Source organism: Acanthaster planci, linkage group LG02 (assembly GCF_054643075.1).
Source record: "Acanthaster planci isolate LZ-2023a linkage group LG02, COTS_SCS, whole genome shotgun sequence".
NCBI lineage: Eukaryota > Metazoa > Echinodermata > Asteroidea > Valvatida > Acanthasteridae > Acanthaster > Acanthaster planci.
The window spans coordinates 24,602,242-24,624,642 of record NC_141778.1 but is presented as its reverse complement, the minus strand read 5'-3'; the positions used below and the strand labels follow the sequence as shown (position 1 = coordinate 24,624,642).

The 22,401-nt window shown below is 39.7% G+C and overlaps 1 protein-coding gene and 1 long non-coding RNA gene across 7 annotated transcripts in view; both read right to left on the bottom strand.

Moving 5' to 3' along the window:
• Nucleotides 1-395: 395 nt before the first annotated feature.
• On the bottom strand, nt 396-8,893 carry LOC147800051 (uncharacterized). The gene is made up of 3 exons (XR_015424394.1): nt 8,567-8,893; nt 8,110-8,206; nt 396-865 (listed from the first exon to the last, which is right to left on the bottom strand). It is a non-coding gene; the product is annotated as an uncharacterized LOC147800051 (long non-coding RNA).
• Nucleotides 8,894-12,207: 3,314 nt separating this feature from the next.
• Nucleotides 12,208-22,401, bottom strand: part of LOC110990291 (uncharacterized) — a 63,776-nt gene continuing 53,582 nt past the window's right edge. For all 6 annotated transcript variants that reach the window (XM_087133288.1, XM_087133291.1, XM_087133289.1 and 3 more), the window contains 5 exons: nt 19,979-20,182; nt 18,177-18,361; nt 15,861-16,002; nt 15,147-15,350; nt 12,208-14,381 (listed from right to left, as the gene is read on the bottom strand). In XM_087133288.1, the coding sequence (XP_086989414.1) occupies nt 14,212-14,381; nt 15,147-15,350; nt 15,861-16,002; nt 18,177-18,361; nt 19,979-20,182 (905 nt within the window). In that variant the 3' untranslated portion in view covers nt 12,208-14,211. The remainder of the gene's footprint in view (nt 14,382-15,146; nt 15,351-15,860; nt 16,003-18,176; nt 18,362-19,978; nt 20,183-22,401) is intronic.

The following is a 22,401-nucleotide window of genomic DNA, read 5'->3' as shown; positions in this document are numbered from 1 at the left end:
CTCTTTGTTTTGCCATAAACCATTTTTAGCAAATGCGATAAAGTCCAGTTGTAGAACCAAATAATGTCAAACTACATGTAAACACAATATGTCAATGTCATCACTGATTTACGAAAGTTCGAAATCAAATGTACATGTACATGTATGTTTACATGTACGTGATGTACTAGTGTAGATCCAAAAAACTGAATACTGTTTATACAAAGTATAAATTTAATTAAAGTAACTTAAAAACTAATGAACCAGGCACATGTCCTTTCTTTCAATGTGTCTTTTCTAAACTCAGTCATTCAAATACAGTGTATTTCGTTGGGTCCAAAAGGTAAAAGAGACCACAATCTCTTAGGTAAAAAACAACCAAGAGTGAATGCTCCTGAGTTTATCCATGTGCACTCTTCAACTCAACAATTCAATCATTTTTACTTTATTCAATCCTGAAGTAACATGTGCCTGGTTTCATTTTGTTGCATCAAAAAGTACGGCAAATCCATGGCATCATCATTTGCTTTAGTCTTTACTGAACTGTAATGTACTAGTAGTATTGATAGTTTCACAAATCTTTCGCCATTTCAATTCTCCATGTATTCCGAAACAGGAGAACCTGTTGACTGGTGACAAGTAATAAATGGAGACTTTCTACCAGACAACAATTTTTCTACCATCAGTTAGGCTCAAGAGATGCATTTGTCAAACATAAATGCATGCATGGTGTCATTTCAATGCCATGGATTTGCAGTTTTCCTTAGATGTGCGCAGCCAGTCTTAAAGATGAGAGTTCCAAAGGGTCGACATCAACTTGAGACATCAGTGATGGGTTTGTCAGAAGATTGCCGAGGTGCTGTCAGTTGTCATTGTGACAAGTTAGCTTGAGGGGGAAAAAGAACGGAAACATATCAGGAAGAGTACATTACATTTGCTTCTTGGCAGGGTACAGGATTTTGTCAGGAGAGTTGAGTTGAGAAATGACTTGATTGGCCAGGCAGATCTAGCATTCTGGTATGGGGAGGAGCCCAATGTGGATGTAACCTCCCTCCTAATAACTGACAGACAGTATCCTTTCAAGCAATGAAGAGGAAACAACTGTTCAAGCATTGCATGACAATTATCTCTAAGTATTCATTACGGACATGTACACCCTTGAAAGTTTGGCCATTTCTGCAAACACAGCCAAACTCATCAATATCGGAGATATGTTTTTCCTCGCTAGCTTTTGACTTCTGCCATGTGTTTTTTGCATTATTTTATATGAAGGTTTCACCGTGTTTTTGCAGCCGTATACTAGTTATCCTGTACCCTGCCTTCCTGATTTATCGCTTTGATAAAATGTATAACGTACGATATCCTTCCTAAAAGGGAACTTTAAGAATGAGCATAAAACTGTTGAAGTCAACACAGGAGTAGTTTGATCCAGTTGGGGCAATGGATTTCCACTCAAACTTTTACAGCAGTGCAATATTTACCAGTGGGAAGTTGAAAGAAAATGTTCTTTAGTGTTTCACAGAGTAAAGATTAGGAAATGAGCAGATATGAGGATACGCTGTATGCCTGAGGCAGATATACTGCATGTGGATAGATCCACAGATGAGAAAAGTGAAGATTGCAGTAGGAGCTCTGAGGATAAAGGAGAAATTCAGCCCCATCACCAGCTTTGGGCAATCAAGAAGGCCCAAGTACCAGCTAGGGGGCACGTCATTAAGAACAATAAAGGTTTTAGCCAATTGGGGAACTAGTTAAAGGGGGGGACTCTAGGGCCCCTTTAGCCAATGGTGTAGAGAAATGGCTGATTCTTTTTACAAGGAAATGTTATCCCTTTGAGGCGATATGTCGCATATCCATTCAGATGTTCATGGAGTGGAATACACAAGAAAAATTTCTAGTGAAATGCATTTTCTCTGTGTGGGCACCATGTGACTTGTAAAATCCAATCAGACTCTTCCTTTTCCACCAATGAGGTGGTCATTATTCAATGAGCAATAAGTGTACATGTACAGTTAATGTGCTCACAAAGGGTTGGTTCACTGTCAGCAAACTACAACTTGCAGTGTGTGAAATTATTATTCCCCACTGGTCCTTTGCAATTTGTCTGCTCCTAAGATTCCTTCCAGCAAATCATACATGTAAGACGGCGAGTGATGTAAATGAGTAACTTAAACTTGAAGCACTGATCTGGAAATGAGTTGCTGTAGTTGCTATATTTAACTTGTTTCTCTGGTATGCATTAAAGTCCAAGCTGGCAAGAACAATTCAATAAGAACTTGCCTTCAGAAGTTCCATTATTTCAGCAAGTTTAGAGTATGAGAGACTTTCTCCTACTGCCATGTGTACATAGATTTCTTTGTCAAATGATACCGTATGTTGAACAAATATGTCGTGTTACTTTGTTCAGTCAAACCTACAATTAGAAATTACATGTCACAAACAAATGTTAACGTTTGTGCTTAAGTTGATCAAAACCTGATTTTTCCCCTTTTTCTTGTGTTTTCAATGCTGTCTGCAACGACAGACAGGCTAAAAGTTCTTTGTTTATTTGTTCTCTACGAGGGCAATCCCCCTCAAAAAATAAAAACAAAAAAGTGCAGCATCTTCTTGGAAAATTATGCAAGATGGAACTGATGAGACAACAAACTGTAAATGAATTGTCTTCCAAATGATGTTCCTTTCACTTTAAGAAGATATTGCACAGCATTTTTAGGAATTATCAAAGATGAATTTATGCCAGAGAAAAAGTGCTATGAATTTGGCAGTTTTTATATGCCAAGTTCCATCTGATGTTGCAAGAATATGCCACAAAGTACCAGTCACAAGGAAACAACTGTACTACATCAATATACGATTTCAATCCCCTTCTATTTCACACTGATTGTTCATTAACAATTTTCTTTTTTGCTCGAATTTAAAGTACCAAATCATACATTATATAAAAACAAATGAAACGCAGCCACCAAATATACTAAATGTAGTGAGACACACATACATGTACACTGTATCTGCCAGTCAGGTCGGGTTCCCAACTGACACCCTGATGTGAGGCCATTCCAGAGATCCAGTACATTCTATGTAAGTGTGTAGAGCTTTCAATATTTGTCACTTCTTACACGGCTGAGTTTCTTTTGGGCAAAAAACCTTTTCCTGCAAGCCTTTGAAAAGGAAACCATGTCATGTTGTTTTGTCACCACAGCCATCTCCTTTGTGACGAGGTTCTGCAATTCTCCATTTCCCCATCAGGCAATGTGTCATCATACTGATGAACTGTTACAAGTTTCCACTTGCCACTGGATGGAGAGGCTCATAGTCTCGTTTCTCTGCTACTGGGAGGAGAGATATTGTGATGAATTGTCCATTTCCACTGTGACAAGGCAAACCTTGCTTACAACCGTTGCATGTTGCTGTTTGGTGCTGAATGAAGAGACATGTGATCAACTGTTACAAGTCTCCATCTGCCACTTGGTGGAGAGGCATTGAGGAATTGTCCTAGGTCTCCATCTGCTACTTGGTGGAGAGACATCATGGTGATGAACTGTCAAACATTAGCTGCCGATGAAGGTGGCATAATGAGGAAATGTGACAGTTACATTGCTACTCGCTGGAGATACATGTATGTGAAATGTGCAGCTCTTTATAGATGGAGAGGCATCACTGGCTTGAACTATCATAATTTTCCATGTGCTGCTGGGTGGCGACAAGTCACTGATGAACCATCAAGGCCCCTACTCCTGACTGAAGAGAGACACAGATGGCCAAGTCCTCAATATGCAAAAAGTAACACTGAAGTTGGCGATGGTGAGAGTCAGCATTCAGGCTTCATTCTATGACCCTCGTCACAAGAACTTAAGTCCTCCAGACTAACTCCTCATCACTGATGTACTTGAACACCTCGGCAGTGGCATGGAATTGGGTACATCTGTGGTTAGCTCCTCTCCCGTAATCTCATAAGGACCTGGGCCTAGCCATTTGGTGCTGGAGAAGCAACCCAGGTACATGTGAAACAATTCTCTGCCCAGTTTGTCCAAATCTGGCTATAATATTTTTGAACTTGTTATAGACAGTCACAATCGTGTAAGGGAGCTGCTCTCTCCATTACCGAAGTCTGTGTGGAAACTGCTCTCAGCTTCACAGTAGTGGGTCATCACCACTTGCCATAATCACACTATCTGACAGAATCAGACTTTGAAATATGGTTTCCTTTGCTAGGCTTACAGGTGTTACGTATAGAGAAATTGATAAAATGTCATTACTATGAGGGATTATAACCAATTTGCTGTAGAGGAAGGTGTGAGCATCTTGACTTCTCTTCCAACTACAGTAAGAAACGTAAAAAAAGTGGAAAACTACAATCAACCATTTTGTAACCATGAAAATCTTACGCAAGTGTTTGAAAACACGTCAAATAAGCATGCATAATAAAACAATGAAAAATGTAGTAAATGAAATGTAAATGGCTATGTAACAATTTCTTACTTCAACCCCTGAAAATGCACCCGAGTTTCATTTAATTTTCATTTTTTTGTTTTGCTATTTTTAATCCGTACTTTAGGGCCTCTTTGGTTGCATGCTGATGTAAATTTCCATGTTCATTACCGAAACTGTGATATCTTTCCATGTACTGAACCTTAAATTGCTGGAATTTTGCATCGTAAATTTGTTTCTTTGGCAATTGTTGTATCAGTGAATGGCAAAGGAGCCAGTGAACAACCTTTTCTCAGAAATGTTTTGGTAAGAGAAAATTAAGCGTGCCAAATTTGAACATGAACGCCTGCAAAATGAAGTGTCTTCTTTGATTTACATTAAGGCAACAGCACCATCACTTGTACAGAACAGCTTGGACAATTTTTGTGTGTTGAATCACATGCACCTTTCAGCAACACTTGACTCTAAATTGTTGATGAAGATGAAGAAGAGTATTCATGAGTGAGCGAAGTCATTCTAACAAAATTCATTGCATGCAAGGTCATGATTTTAAAAAACACATCATGTGTACCATTGCAGATAGTGTTTTTTCCAGCAAACTAAGCAAAAAGTTTTGATTAAACTCTTTGTCAGAAAACTAAATACTTTTCTGACGAAGTAAAATGCTGAAATAGGTTGCCACAAAATTGGAGGGTTCATTTTGCTCATTCAAATAAAATAATAAATATTACGTGTATAGCATCTTGCTGAAAACATTAACCATAACAGTCCTGAATCCTCCAATTCAGTATTGGAGGCTTAAGGACTATTGGGGTTAAATGTTTAAAACAAGTACTATCGGTAAAGCATGAAGAAAACTAAGCCAGAGATTGTTGGCAAAATGTTATATTCTGAATCAGTTTTTGGTCATGAGTTTGTTCTTATACAAAAGATTCTAGAGCACTGAGGACAATGGGTATGTACAAAAGGAGTATTTTCACTGCCATTTTTGGACACTGCAATTCCAAAATGTGTACCTGAATGTGGTACACCTTGAAATACACCAGTTAACTCCTATTCCATCACAGAGCATGTGTGGTGTTCAAAATAGTTATTGATTATAGCCATCAATCTCATTACGCTCAAGAATTCACTTCAAATAGCAGGAGTCTGATTTTGCAATAACTTCCTCAATCCCTCCCCCCCAAAAAAAGAAATGGCAATGGAATCTTCCCAGTCAGCATTTGTGTTTAAATATTTATCCAAATGTTAATGTCCTCCAGTCTCCAGCTATTTGAAATGAATTCTCCACATGATCTATCCATTCCAATGTTGATACATGTACACAGCACGTGACATTTTTCAATGAAACCTGGACAGTAAAATTCATGCACATTCATAATGACATTGAAAAGTTTTTGAAAATAGGCAGTATACATGTATGTTGTTTGAAGTGACATACATGTCCATGTATATGTCCATGTCTAATAAACTCAGTAGTTTTATGACCCCAATCCATAATATTATCATTATAACATTATTATTATTCATTTTCGATGAATTGAACATTTAAAATAGCGATTTTTCATTTTCCAAAGCCCTTCTAGGATTTTGTGAAATAGACACTCTAATCTGTCCAAGTTTTGTGGAAAAATGTTGCATAATTTCAAAAGAATGACTGAACAAAGAAACATTTACTTAGTGAGATACTCTACACGCAAGAAAAAGACCTCCAGAAAAAAGGGGGAAAAGATACCTTGAAATGTTTGCTATTTTTTTCGTTAGAAAACACTTTCCTTATAATGATATGAATAGAAACCTGCAATAGTCACATGGCAATAAGTGAAATCTCAGGATTAATTACATGTAAGTATGGTCAGTGTTCATCACGTGAAACCATGCACAGTTTTAATAGGAAAATTAGCAAGGAACTATGACAATGTAAACACAATAAACCACAGCTTGGAAAAGTAACATACACGTAATTCAAGATGTTGATTCTGCAGCCAATTTTTATGCTTCACTTTTCAGACCATAACAGAGAAACAGCTTCTCACTTCTCAGACCATAACAGAGAAACAGGCTTCTCACTTCTCAGACCATAACAGAGAAACAGGCTTTATATCATGCATTGGCATGGCCATTACATGTATTATACATGTATACGTATGATTTCATCACTCACGTTCTAACAACTCATTTTTGAGCAACATTTTCAGAATATTCAAAGATGACAATGAAAGTATCTTTCATGCAATGACAACTGAGGACTGTTCAGCAAATTAGCCTTCAACAAGACTATGGACTCATTCCCCAAATTAAATTTGCCATCTATTTGATCCAGCTTTTGGGGTTTGAAATAAAAATTGCTTGACAACTCTGATGTGAACACATAAATGTACAACAAGTTGCACTTTCTAGAAAGTCAGCGATTCAAAAGCAGCCACTTTTTATAGTTTTCTACCATGAATTATAAAACAAGGGGCCATAATGAAATTAGAATAAAAAGATTTGAAAGAGAAAAGCATAAGATTTGATTCAGGTATTTTAGGAAGAGAAGGAAGTGAAGAAAGTAACTATCCCTAGCTGCCAAACACCAGGAAAGCACTGCAATTTTCTCATTGCTACAAGGATTCCTAATATTACTTCACACAATCTGAACTCTTTTCATTGTGAGAAGTATTATGCCTCTGGCATTATTGACAGGCACTTTTTATGGTTTGTTTTATTCAGTCTTGCTAAAGCATTAAGCATAGTGCTTGATAGTTTGAAAACAGTGTGTGGTGGTACCGGTAGAGCCAAAGCTATCAAAAGATTTTTGTCATTTGGAGAGTAACAGCCCCAACTGGATCTCATTCTACCTGATTGTACTGTACATGTACAACATATTGTACACAATTTGTACCTCCAAGTGCTGTAAGGAAACCAATTTCCAGTTTACACAAGATTTTACCTGCTGCAATTTCTATTGATTCTTCAATCCTCAAAAGGCAAGTGTTCTACATGTTTTTGCCTATCAGTGGTTTTATCACTATACCATTAAATTGGTTCATTTGATGTGAGAGTTAAAAATGACAATTTTATGCCATTTCAGAGTCAAGAGCCAAAAAAATCCCTTCTGTAAATTACAACTTCCTATTTCTATTTAATTTCTGTTTAATCTCAGTCAACATGGCCAAAGAAATTAAAAGCTTGCTGTAGTTTTTTTATTCCTTAGTTACCTTTGGTATCCTGTTTATTGCCAATATCCACGCTCCTCCTACAGTGTACAGAGGTCTTATAAACAATTTGAAATCTGTAAAGATGAGTGTACCCAGCTCCATCAAAACTGAACATGCTGAACTGATGACTGTGAAGGACTACTCTATTAGTTTGGGCCTCCAACTAAATGTAACAAGCATTGCATAAATGCTGCAGAAGTCAGGGGGCCCATCGTTTTGATTCCTTGATCCAAGTAAAACCCTTCTTCATGGGTAAGAACAATCTTTTGACAATTTCAGTCAAAATGCAATTATTAAAGTATCTGCTATGGTTCAGGTTTTTCAAATTGATAAGATGTTAGATTTGATTTCCATGCTGTATTTCTCTGAAATGAGTTATCCACTTGCTGCCAATTATTTTCCACTTGACAGTACATGGAATTTTTGGACAAACTGTCCATTGATGTCAGCATGCTCTGTTCAGTTTGGATGGAATGAGGTTACACTAGTGGAACGAACTCACCCAATGATGCTCTATTCAGACTATATGGGAATGCAGCAGGTCTCAGGTTGTCTGATGTTGCTTTGTATGGCAGCAGCGTTCAAGCATGTATCACCACCTGTGAAGAGAATACAATCAGTATCTAAAGATGAACCAACCTTTGAAAACGTCTTTCTATTTTTTGTTGCTTCCTTGCTGGTCCATTGCCAAATCTGTGGGAAATCATGATTTTTTTACAAGTCTTCTCTAACAAAAACTTTAATAATTTAAGGCTCCCATTTTTTCATCTTTGTAAACCATGCCTTTGTCATGACTGACAGCCACTCTTACAAGCTGAAATTATAAAATGAGGTGTTGATTCTACCTCAGAATTAATGGTGATGTTGAGCCTCATTGAGAGTTCTCACAAAATCTGAAGAGCTCCCCACTCTCCCCATTCTGTAGATTCTAGCATAGAGTTTGAAGGAAGAACACTAACCTTAAGGGGACTTTGATAGAAGCTCTGTGTCAACCTTCACTAAAGCGACCTGTCTGTCAGCCAGATTGTCAAAATCTGAATGTTGAAGATAGTGACAATAACATCTCTCTGGAAAGATATCAAAATCAAGGGAGACTGAGGAAGAGCTTCACTTCTAAAATGCACTGCAAAAACAGGGCTGCTATGTTAGCATTACTGTGTACATGTACCAAAAAGACAAGTCATTCATGCTGTACATGGCCTGTGTACAGCATGCTTTACACTGCACAGCACAGTGCCACTGACTCTGCATTCCAGCCTATTGTTCTGATTTCCACACCCTGCAATGCCCTCACAAAAGAAAAAGCCCTTTGCCTGAGAACCAAGACCAATCACAAAGCAGGAGCCTTTCATGGACCAATCAGGGTTTTTCCTGCCCTGAATTTACAGCAAGAATTTGAATAAATTTAAAATTAATGAAGCATGAATATTCCCATGTTTTAATGTAAAAAGCTGCTTTCAGGATGTTAAAATCTTGATTGTTTTTTATGAATAAAGTTCCCCCCTCAGCTGCCTAGATTTTGTTTGGGGAGTAAATTTATGTACAAAATCTGAGGAAAATCTTGAGTTTCAACAAAATTGAGTTATGAGGCAAGTCTGGAAAAACATTAATTGAAAGTATTCAAGCATGAAGCCTCTGAGAAGATGGGGTCTTGGCCACAGGAATATAAGAGTCTGATCATTTATTGCATTTGATTGTCATTTAACTACATAAAACAAAAGGCTGAATTCCGACCGCCGGGGGGGGGATCAAAGTATGCACTAAATTTTGCTGTCAGAATTCTGCCCCCGGACCAAAGTATGCACTTGTAACCTAGAAAAATGGAACACTAGAAGAAGACAACTCTGGGGGGAAACCGCAAAACAACAAAAACTCTTACTAAACCAAGGATCTTTGAAAGAAAAGTCGCAGGAAACTGAATTAATAAGGATTCAGACACCAATATTTGACTTTAAAAAAAGGACAAAAAAATAATTTATAAATGAAAAGTACAGGAAAAACGCAAAAAACTAAAAAGACTCAAGGACTAAAAACACCCAAAGACTAAGACTTTAAAAGACTCAAAAACCAAAACCCAACACAGTGCGTAAAATGGACCTTATGAGTTTACGCTCAGACTTCAATCACTGACTTCTAGCAGAATAGGACTCAAGCAGAAAAAGCACACTCCAGTTAGGAGGAACAATACATAGGTACAGGTGAAGGTGACTGGTCTCTGCTGATCTGCTACACTGAGTGTGACCAGACCATGTGGTAACTCTATATGGGGGAAGCTAGGGCTTAAACAAATAAACAGGGGGGCACACTACTAAAAAAATCAAGAACTCTAAACTAAAGTTAAACATTTTTAAAGGGGAACTACTTCTATGTAAAAACGTGTACTTAATAACATAAACATTTCTGGCTCTGCCACACACTACTTAAACTCCATGCTGCCACATGCCGTCATGCTAACTAGAGAAACAATTTCAATTGTTTTGAAGACAACTATATTCTTTAGATTACAAACCAACTCAGGAAAAAAATAGAACCATTTTCCTTCCAACTTCAGTAAATATATTACATGTATCCATCAGGGACCAGTATGAGCATGTACATGTTCAGTGTTGATATGCCTAGCAGACCCATTTACACCAGGATCTGGACATTCAGATATCACATACCATTGGTGCAAAAAGTGGGGCGCTGGGGAACCTCACATTTCTGACTGGGGGCATGGCCACTCAACTTATGACAGGTCCTCTCATGGGGCAGGGTTTAGTCTTACGTGCCCACTTTCACATTCTAGTTTTGATGGAGCATGGAACAGGTCACACTAGCAAGGGCTTGTGATTCTTACCTGTCAGTATTCTGACTTCAAGTTGAAGGTCCGTTCACACACCTTAATAAGTGACTTCATGACTTGGCCAAATGCCGATTTTTGTTTATAAAAAAGTCCACTAGCAAGGAGGTTGTAACATTGTCGGCCAAATTGTTTGATTTAGAAAAGAATAAGATGTGGTCACTTTTGATAAATTGTAAATATGACTTCAAGACTGGAAGACAAGACAATGAATAATGTCAACCCTTGTAGATACTTACGAATTTATTCTGAGCACTATTCAATTACAAGCCATCCCAGTATCCTTTCCAGTAGGTCATCTGATGCCACTCCCCTTGTGGGTTCTTGTTTCATCTCCTGCACCTCCTGGAGGTCAAGAAATTTCATTGCCTTGAGATTATGACGTATTCTTGACATGTAATGCATTTGACTATCTGGGTATCATCAAGAAGGGACCGTGACCCTTTCTAGATGAAAAACACTCAACAATATCAAACTGACCATCAAGGAACAATGGATGAGGGATCAATTCTGAAGCATTTCAAAGAAATTAGCAATTTCCATTTCTTTTCATCTTTTTCTTTTCTGCTTTCAATGTTTGGAAAGAGTTCCGTATACATATGCCACTTGACATGAAACCCCGTGCACAAACCCCAGGTCATAGGAGACTGGTCTGAAAAATTCCAAGTGTTTTTTTTTTCAAGTAAACAGGTATTTTCCCTTCTAAATTGAACTTTTCTGGACATTTTTTTGCTTTCTAATGGTATTATAGGCCACTGTACATAGGAAATAATTACTGGCATCCGTATATGGAATTCTTCCCGTATGTTTTTTCTTCAACCTCCCAGATCAGAACATGCAATTTAACAGCTGTTTTGGTGCAAAAAAGGCCTCACATTAATGGTGTCCATTCAATGTCGCCCGTGCCTATTTCTGCTGCAAATTCTTGTACATCCGTACTTGGCATGTGGTCTTGCACCTCGAAAGGAGACAAAATTCCACCCAGTTGTCAGCCAATCACAGAGGCAGGGAACATCCAGTAGACCTATCATTTTTCTTAACCCTGACGCCATATCATAATTTGAATACACTGCATATGTATAACCATTAAACGAATTTGAATTTTTTTCATTTGATCTTGTCTTCCTTTTTAAAAAGAGTGAATGTCATCTAGCAATTTTTAAATACAAATCAGGGAAGCCCTCTTTCAAGCGAAAAAAATCAATTATTTAATTGAATTATTTAAAATTTTAACTACGTTTCCAACATGCTGGGGTCGGAGAAAGATAAGCAGTTTAAAACTTTGGGGGATTTGATAATGAGCATGAGACGGCACAGTCCCTCTCCCATTCTTTTTTCAGTCGTATTTTTTCTATCTTTCAAGTTTATTTTCAAATGGTGAAGGGTGCATATTTATCACAGCCTACCCCCTCTGGGCAGATCCAGATTCAATTTTTTGAGGGATCGAAATTGTTTCAAAGTAGCACAGTATGTAAACTGTAATGTAACAGTGTAACCTTCATGTCACCTACTGTGATCTTTTTGAGGGGTGAGGCCATATTTGAGGAGTTTCGGGAAGACGAGAAATGGAATTGACAACCCAGCCACAAAAATTCTTTGTTCTCTCCCCTTTTTTGGGGGGGGGGGTTGGGATGCATGTTCCTCTTGTCCCCTGTCCCTGGATTCCCATATCCCCCATACAGTCATTTATCTTAGTTTTATAATCCATATTAAACACACTATCACAAGTAACAACATGTGTCTGCAAACTCGGGCAAATGATGACAAGAGGCTAGTGCAGTGCTCACTGCAGTTTTATTACAAACAGCATGTGCAGAAAGTAATTTACTCCTGGTACAGTTTTATTTAATACACGCAAACATCCACACCTTTACTTCCACAAATACATTCCTTCTGAGTACATACATAAAAGAATTTTTATCAATCAAAAAGAGGATCATTTAATGAACAGAAAGAATGTTTAGGTGATGGAGGTGACACCAATTCTGACCAATTCTAACTTGCTATGAGTTTTAAGAAAAACCATAAAACTTAGCTGGAAACAGTCTTTAAACTTCACTGACAACAACCGAGTTGAGGACAAGATTGAAACACCAAAGGTGAAATTACCCTGGGTTAAGCACTGGACTTTTTGCAAGCAGTGCCTCCATTTCATTAAGACAGTCAACAATGAGAGGGGCAAAAGGTGTCAACTTCAAAGGCAGACTGCTTAAAATGGTGGCGCAACAACAGCAATGTCCATGTCAAAGTTTGCTGTACTTCTTCAAGGAAGAAGAAGGTCGATTCCTCGTCTCTAGCCGGTCTTAAGCAGACTAGTTTAACACTATTCCATCATACTTCAATAAGGGCATAAATATGTGCCGGGCCAGTCTTAAACGTGCATTTAAAGCTGGCTCAGGAGAATAGACGCGACAAATGCCCGAGCCGCGCACAGGCTCGGGCATTATCAGCGTTCGTTCTCCTGACCAAGGTCTTTAATGTTAGTTTAAGACTGGCTAAGCACGTATTTATTCTTATTCATAAATACCTTTTTATTCAGAGAGTCAATGGAAGTCAATATATGATGTGTTTCCAATGCTTTTATTCTAAAAATTATTTTCATTTTCCCAAACACCCCCATCCATTTCATGGTATATTCCTTTTAAAAGTTGTCCAACAGAATCCCCATCAATGAACTTGGTGCGCACATGGAGCGTCACATGCACACAGACTCCTAACCAATCAGACCCAATTAAACTGTCTCGTATCCATGTGCCAGCGCGTGATTTACGCAGAGGGCGTTATCACCTCTCAGAGGACAGTATAAAATGTTAATACACGGTGACATGACATGTTTCGACCAATAGGAATAGCAAAACTGTCCCATTTTAAATGTATCCCTTCTAAGACAATCATTCATAACAAAGCTCATGCTGAGAGAGAGATTCTGTTATTACCAAACTGCTACACATACCTTCTTAAAGAAACATGTCAGATTTGGAATCTTGCTGAGATGAATTCAATGAGATAAGCATCCACATCTATAGTCTATTCACGGATCCATTAACTGAGTAACTTATTCGATAGCCAAGTGAGTTAGATTCCATTCTCATCAGTGCAGAAAATGGAAAAGATAACAAGAAAAATGGAAAAATAGAGGAAATGCCTGTAAATGTGTAGCAACTGTGCTAGATAAAAGACAAAAGTACACTACAGAAAGTATGTCTGCTTGGAAGAAAAAAGAACATGGAATAGATACTGATGATTTTCTTGGTCTGAACGGTACCACATCCTTTCGATCAGAAATCTGTGTGGTAGCCATTAAGGGTGGCCTTTGGTTCCTGGCCTGAAGTACTACTGTTGTAAACTTTGTCATATTGAATGTAATACTCTAAATAAAATCTAACAGTTTAAAGACTAAGTAAATATGCAAACTGAATTTCACGTACTTTGTCAAATTCAGCTCCAAAAATTAAAGCTAAAATTCATCAAACTTTAAGATTCTTAGAAGTTGATAGCTAGACAGTGGGAAAATCAACAAACAGCCTCACCAATTTAGTCGAAGATTTCCATGAATCAAAAGAAAGTTCAAGAATTCAATTCAGAATTTGATCTTCCATTCCTGTGAAGAATACTTTACCTTTCCAGGAAGAAAAACTACTTGCATGTCTCTCTTTTTTTGCAACTGTCTTTAAACAAGAAACATAAATGACCAATTTCCTCTTCAAAATTACATTCACTGACACGTTATGGAGGTCGAACAAATTTGTAACTTGTCAAGGACTACAGAGTGGTGACTTCACAATCTTCTTCCCCTGTGGCACCAGGGCCAACGGTGGTATGTCCACGTGGACAGGCTTGGCAGTAGGTGCTGCCCTCTTGTGACTGGTACATGCCGGGTGGGCAGGCATAACACACCTCGTGGGTTTCAAACCAGCCTGACTCACAGGGAACTGAGCAGAGAAGATACATGCACAGAATTGTCACTGGGATTATTGGCAAACCTTTTTGCTCAATGCTACAATGTCCGTGTGGATCTTGCAATTACATTAATATTCCAAGTATAAATGCTCAACTTTTATGAGCATACAGAGCTACTAAAAAGACACACTGTGGATGACACGTGGGGATTGAAACATCTGTCTGTGTAAACAGCACTGACGGACACGTAAACACATCATATTATACTCATCATAAGAAACTTGATCATCAATCATATGAAGCCACAGATTATCACCACCATTCAAGAACTGGGATAATGCTGTGCATCAATTATACACAGTCAACAGTTAGCCACAGTTCTTAACCACTTCATGCGGGATGGACCAGTTGACATCTACTTGCTCCCATGCTGGAGTGATTCTCACTGAGTCTGTACACGAACAGAGGCTTGATCTAATGCATGGAGGTACATGTATTGAGCATGTGTGGAGCTCTAAAGTAGCCATGGACCACAGCTAGGTGTCATAGCAAATATCACTTCATCACATTGTCTCAGAGTTTCCAATAAGCAACGGCACAGAAAGATATCTACACATATATTGAACAAATGACTGAGGTATGTTGTTTCAAAAAGTTGATAATTTGGCTAAGAAATAATACTATGGTCAGAACAAGTTCATTGTGGAACAACTGTTGACAAGTGAGTGGTTAAAAGGAAATGTCAAAACCAAATCAAATTGGCCAGAAAGCCCAACATTGAAGCAAGCAGTGCTTACCACATCGCGCATCCTGTGCATTCATGCGCACTGAGCCATGGGGACAGACTTGCATGCCGTAGGCCTGGGTCCTCTCAGTGTCAACGTCGTAAACTTGATGGTCAACATTCACGGCAAACTGGCCCGACACAGACTGGCTGATCAAATGTCGTGCTGCCTGTTGGAGTTCATTGGCAGCATCCACAGTGCTGTTTTGACTGGTCACTTTATAGGATGGACAGAGAAAGAGAATAGACAGTTATTTGTAGCTATCATCATGCAAAGCTTTCCGCACAAAGTCATGAGTATTGCTACACGCATATACACTTACTTTAAAGCTGCTCTATGCAGCTGCCTGGGGGGACACACACACATAAATGCAATGTTCGCTATCCAGGAACAATGCAGACCAAGCCACGTGTGGGCCGTTGTTCCATTGTGACGGCAATGTTAGAGTTATCATATCAGTTCTAAACAGGTCTCTTTTATTCAAAACAAACTTGTCATGTTCAATAATAGTACACAGAAAATTTGGGAGTTCGGGGGATGTTCAGTGTTTCCGAATGTTCAGTATAGCAGTGTTCATTACAGCGGCATTCCACTGTACTGGATGACAAGATTAACCTTGCTGCCAGTATTCACTCACTCAAACCAAATCTGATTTGGTTTTATTTATAACTATGCTACAGATTTATAACTATGCTACACTGATGAGATCGGCCATCATCCCCTCACCTTGTTCACTAGTCAGGTTCTCTCGGTCAGGGACATGGACGTCACGTTCCAACCTGATGGCAATTTCAATCGGCTCAACTGATCGGCGGCGGCGCCGTCTGCGGGTGTGGTCTGCTGGACTCTGGGTACTGCAGCCACTAACCTGAGGTATGATAAGGGAATGTGAAGTACACATCACAACTAGTGGTCTTCAAGAAGGTTCTCTAATACATAGGCTCAGACTACGTCTGGATCAAGTGGCTATGTCTGACAGTAACACACAGCTCTCTCATACATCAGCTCTGGCTGTGTCCAGATCAACTGGCTGTGGCTGAATGTATCACAAAAATCTCTAATATGTCAGCTCTTAATGTGTCTAGATCAACTGGCTGTGGCCGAGTGTAACACACAGCTCTCTAATAAATCAGCTCTGGCTGTGACTAGATCAACTGGCTGTGGCTGAGTGTAATACACAGCTCTCTAATAAATCAGCTCTGGCTGTGACTAGATCAACTGGCTGTGGCTGAGTGTAATACACAGCTCTCTAATACATCAGCTCTAGCTGTGTCTAGATCAACTGGCTGTGGCTGAGTGTAATACACAGCTGTACGTCTAACACATCAGCTCAGGCTGTATCTAGATCAACTGGCTGTGGCTGAGTGTAACACAGAGCTTTCTAATACATCAGCTCAGGCTGTATCTAGATCAACTGGCTGTGGCTGAGTGTAACACACAGCTTTCTAATACATCAGCTCTGGCTGTGACTAGATCAACTGGCTGTGGCTGAGTGTAATACACAGCTCTCTAATAAATCAGCTCTGGCTGTGACTAGATCAACTGGCTGTGGCTGAGTGTAATACACAGCTCTCTAATACATCAGCTCTAGCTGTGTCTAGATCAACTGGCTGTGGCTGAGTGTAATACACAGCTGTACGTCTAACACATCAGCTCAGGCTGTATCTAGATCAACTGGCTGTGGCTGAGTGTAACACAGAGCTTTCTAATACATCAGCTCTAGCTGTGTCTAGATCAACTGGCTGTGGCTGAGTGTAACACACAGCTGTCTAATACATCAGCTCAGGCTGTATCTAGATCAACTGGCTGTGGCTGAGTGTAACACACAGCTTTCTAATACATCAGCTCAGGCTGTATCTAGATCAACTGGCTGTGGCTGAGTGTAACACACAGCTGTCTAATACATCAGCTCAGGCTGTATCTAGATCAACTGGCTGTGGCTGAGTGTAACACACAGCTGTCTAATACATCAGCTCAGGCTGTATCTAGATCAACTGGCTGTGGCTGAGTGTAACACACAGCTGTCTAATACATCAGCTCAGGCTGTATCTAGATCAACTGGTTGTGGCTGAGTGTAAAGCCCTTTTCACACAACAACAACTGTTGCCACTGTTGTTGTCACTGTTGCCAGTGACCTCCACACTTACTGAGCGCAAATACCGCTAGTACCAGCGCAATGTGAGGTCAAAGGTTGGAGACCATCGATGAAAAATGGCTGACGCTACATCGGCAGAGTCAAACTTGCAGACAAAAGAACGTTCTCCCAAAACCGATGTTTCGGAGAGTACCAAGAAGAAGAAAAGTTTCAAGAAAGGCTGGGAGTATGATGCGACTCTCAGCCTTATAACTACCATGGAATACACGGTGATTATGGCGACAATGGACAGCATGGTCCACAATAGCCACGTGTGGCGGGAAGTCGCAGGAGGTATTCCCGATTGCACCGGCAAGCAGTGCCAAGATCGCTGGACATGCCTGAAACGAAGTTAAAGGCACAGGCGCGTTGTGTGGAATTGGAGGTCACTACGCATGCGCACTGTGTAGGTTATCGCAGGGGACGTTGTACAATAAACAGTGCATCCATTCACACGACCGCTTCTCATGGGTTGCTTGAGAAATCTTCTGCTAGCGGAAGATTTTGTTGTAGGTCCGGACCTCCTCCAAAATATCTCAAGGATTCACCAGGAATGCTTGTCACTCTCAAGCATTGGCAACCTCTCATACGATGGCACTTTTGTAAGATTTCTCAAGCATGAGTAAATTTCTCACACATTTCGAGTTTTTTTGTCGTTGTGTGAAAAGGGCTTAACATACACACCCATGGGAAGTGGCCGTGGCTACTAACCAATGGTTTCCATTGGTAAAGGTGTCTTTCTCAGCCGAAGCTATATTTTTAAATGCAGTCTCAGTGGACATGCATTTGGCAGAACTGTCTAGTCACAGTAGCCACGTACGCCCCCTCTTTGGTCATTAATCACAAAAGAGAAATCAGCTCATCACACCTGTGTATTCCCTTAATGCATCTCATAACAGTTAACTTACCTGGGCACGTTTCACACTACATGAGTTATCCTGCACACAGCTGAGTGTCTTTACGTTCAAAGTGATTTTGTCTCTGACTGTCTGATGAACCAGGCTGTCTCTAGCGGGGTCAAATCCATCACAGGTCAAGTTAGTACTGTATTCCAGGTTCATCTCCATGGCAACCTTATTTGGTGGCCTGTACTCTGCAAGAGATACGAAGTGTGCTGAGGCAACTGAGACAATGACACTTATTACTTCAAACTAAACCAACCAACTTTAGCAGGATTGAAACCTCCAAAACTGACTAAAACATGGAAAACACAGATGCGGGATTCAAGCCTAGCTCTCGCATTGAGATTACAAAACCAACTGGCGTGATATTGAAACCTGCAGATGATCTTCGTTCTGGGGCTTTTAACAATTACCACGAAGCCCTGACATACTGTGTGGCTGGCAACCATGTCTAGAGTCACAATGCTAGCACTGTTGAATGGGATTGCTGAACACAGAAAGATGACAGAGAACCTCCAACCTTTAGACAGGCAGTACAAAGGCCACAAACTTCAACCTCAAAACTGGCACCATAACTGATTTGCTGTGTTCAATGCCCCTGTCAGATTACTTTTATCTCTATGGATGTTTGAGGCCAGCAGAATTACACAAGCAGAGGTTTCATTTAAGTAACTTGATAAATCGACAAAGCTGTCTGTGCCAAACTTTGTACACTTCTGAAAAATGTCTCAATACATCTGAAAGGGGAAGTTAAATTCTAGTTTCAGTGAATCTGCACTGATGTAATGAAATGCAATGGGTGATTCGGATGAATCGAGTTGGGATCTCCTTCCAGTGAAAATCAGAACCCTTTGGCGAGCATCGACACCAATCGGACTACAGAGTCTACACACAGGCCTAAGCTTGTTACAGCTTGTTACAGCTTGTTTGCAAATCACTGGTCTGTTATTATATGCAGCCGCCACTGTGATCCCCGGCACTCCAGGCAAATATCTGTATGTTGGGTAAAGTGATTAATCTCAACTTAATCATTCGAACAGCTGTTGGTGCAGCCTCCGCCAACTCACTCCTCTGCCATTAACATATTTTCCTGTCCCTTGTCTTCAACACTACGCACAGGAACGCATCTAAAACATCCAGGCTCCCTTTTACGCACAACTACGCCTCACGCGCGACGCGCTAATTTGCTATCGGTCGCTTATGACGCGGGGTCACGAAACATTCTCCCTTCCCAATTACAGTGTACTGTATTAGTGACCGGCTCTAGAAAAATGGGTAATAAGTCACCAGATTCAGGTTAGGAGTTTTTGATATGGTTGGATTCTGCACATCAAAAGCTACAAGTTGATATATAAATGACCCCAGTAGTGCGCTGCGTTCCAGAGATATATAGACATTTGTATACCCACATTTTCAAATTCAATAAAAGAATTTTTAGAAAAAGCTCAGAACGTGTAGTTCTTGGAAACAAAATGCTGTGAAGGATTTCTTACTGAATTATCAATTTTTCATCTTTCTTCATCAGCATCAGTGTTTGCAATCACAAATTATGAAAATATAAATGTTATACAAGCTATTAAAGGAAAAAACACAAAATCATGTTTTTAAAGAAACTTTGCCCTCTCCAAATAGAACAGGCTATGACATGTTTTGGCAATGCGCGACTTATTATCCTTTTTGCAGAGCGGGTCATTTAGCCTGGTCCGATAGTACATGCCCTTTTGCCCCTTGCAAACTTTACAATAACAGACTGAACTTGAACTGCAGTAAATGATTATGCAAAGTCACTTCCCTGATATCCTACTTACTTGTACACTGCGGGAGGGCCAGTCTTGGGTTGTCTCCTGTCTCATGGGACCACTTGTAGTTGGTAGATGGACCACATTGGTAGAAGGGCAGAACGGCCCGGCTGAATGAGTAGCCTTGCCAACAGGAGATGGTACAATTCTGTTCCTGGCCGTCAATTTGACAGACTAGGTTTCCTCTGAAGGGGCGTGTCACATGCCTACAGCCTGAAAGAGAATGGGGGATGGAGACAGAAAAGACTAGTATGGATTCTATGGACAGGAACTCACCCCTACGTTGAAAGTGGTAAATATCCGTGTCATTGCAAGGTATCTCACTGGCTTTCAGATGTTAGCGAGTGAAAGAAACACATACAAACTAGCAAAATAAAAGCTCTAGCTCATTTCATGACTGACATCTGTTCCCCTCTTTGAAGTTTCAAATAAAATGGAAGAGCCAGGGACGAGACTGTCACATTTCATCCTATTTTCCATTCACAACCTCTGTCCTTGACACTTAATCATACATGTACTGATCCAGATAACTGCCATTTGGAGCTTCATAACACAAAAAAACCAAGTCACATACATGTGGCATTTGCTCTGAACAAAGGTTTCTCTACAAGAAGACTGGGTCTGAGTTAGTGGATCACCTCATACCAGAAGATCAGAGCCAACAGTGATATGGTACCTTGATAACACTGAGCCTTGGCCTTATAAGGCTGCCTTAGAAGGCTGCCTTTAGGCTTAATTGTAAGGCCTTGGCCTTTAGCCATAAGGCTTGTGGACAAAACACCCTTGCTCTTCAAGTCCATAATTTTCTTTTCATTGCCCAGGTAAATTTGTTTGAAATTTGGCAGTTTTGCAACAAACAACTTAGGGTCAACCGTGATCTGTCTGCAAGTCTGAGTCTGCAGTATCTTATTTAATTTTATTTGGTTACAGAAGGGAAACACCCTAGATTTGTGCACATTCACCTTTACAGCATCACATTTTGTTACCACGATAAGCCGACACATTGTACTGCTTCCCCAGGAACAAATTACATATACTTGTGGCCAAAAGGTCAGAGAGACACAGTCATATGGGTACGTGTAGATACAGAGGACATCATCTGATCTGTGCTAAGGACTGTTGATCATGGTCTGAATATGCTGCTCTCAAGAACTGACCTTATGCTGATTAGAAGGTCAAATTATGGGTCACTTTCCACATGCTCTGATCTTGAGCACACATCATACAGTATTCGTTTTACTTGTAATCTACAACTGGATTTTAGATCACTTTAATAAATAACTAATGTTATAAACATGTCCCCCTCCCCAAAAAGGAAAAATCCCTCTTGAACATGGCATTCATTTTCTCCAAAGGCAATAGTCAAAATCCAATGATTTGTTATCAAATTAAAGCTTGCCTTTATTCCTGCGCATACTGAAAATGTCTTTTGAGGCTTGTGCTGCAATCAGAGATATTTCAATTAGTTACACAACTCTGGCCCTCAGTGGTTGTACCTCATGTCTGTTGGGTCCCCACAGACTGTGCGTGCATTTAGTTTGTTTATTCGTGCAAGTGTAATAGTGACAATTATAATATATAGGATAATTATGAAAATATTATAATTTTTACCAACATTAACTAAGTGTCTAATTTTCACAATGTTGTTTGCTTTACCTTCAAATAACTTTGATGCCACATGAAACTAGTAACTCTTATGAGCCAAAACGTTTACTACTTCTAGGTAAAAAACTTTTTGAAATTCACTTCAGTTTTCATTGAGACTGATCATTTTCGTCATTTTACGTATTTTCACATTACTTAGTACCAAATTTTCACACTTTTGTCAAATTCCCCTCAGATCATTGGTGATACTGTCTGGAAGGCTGATGGATCATTTGTATCCGTCAGTTAATTTCTTCAAGATCGAGAGCCATTTGTCTAAAACGCATGAATTTTTAAGGCGGATGCAAATTTCCGCAATGAGGTCGACAGCGGTCAAAAATGACATGTCCGAATTTCGGGCATGGCATACACGTACATGCACACACACCTCCATACGAGTGCATTTCGGTACAAGTTGTCTTTTACTGCATTGCACTAATATGTACAAATGACGTCAAATTGCCCGACTAAAAGGCAAAAACAAAAACTTTCTGTTCTCATTCCTACGGTTTCCTTCTTGAATGATACTTTTTCATTAAAGCATTCCTCACCATTCACGAGTAGAGAAAATCCAGGGAAAACCCAGCAAAACCAGCTAAGATGTTGGCTTCAGTTCCAACTTCTGACTGTTACTATGGAGGTATGCAGCAATTGAAAGATGGGCAAACGTTTGGTAGGAAACCGATTTTTATAGTGTGCAAGTTGGCAAAAGGGACTTTGAGTATTTAAATTGGAATCAGTATGGAAATGAGGGGCAAACAACAATATCTGAGCTTGATGTTGATCGA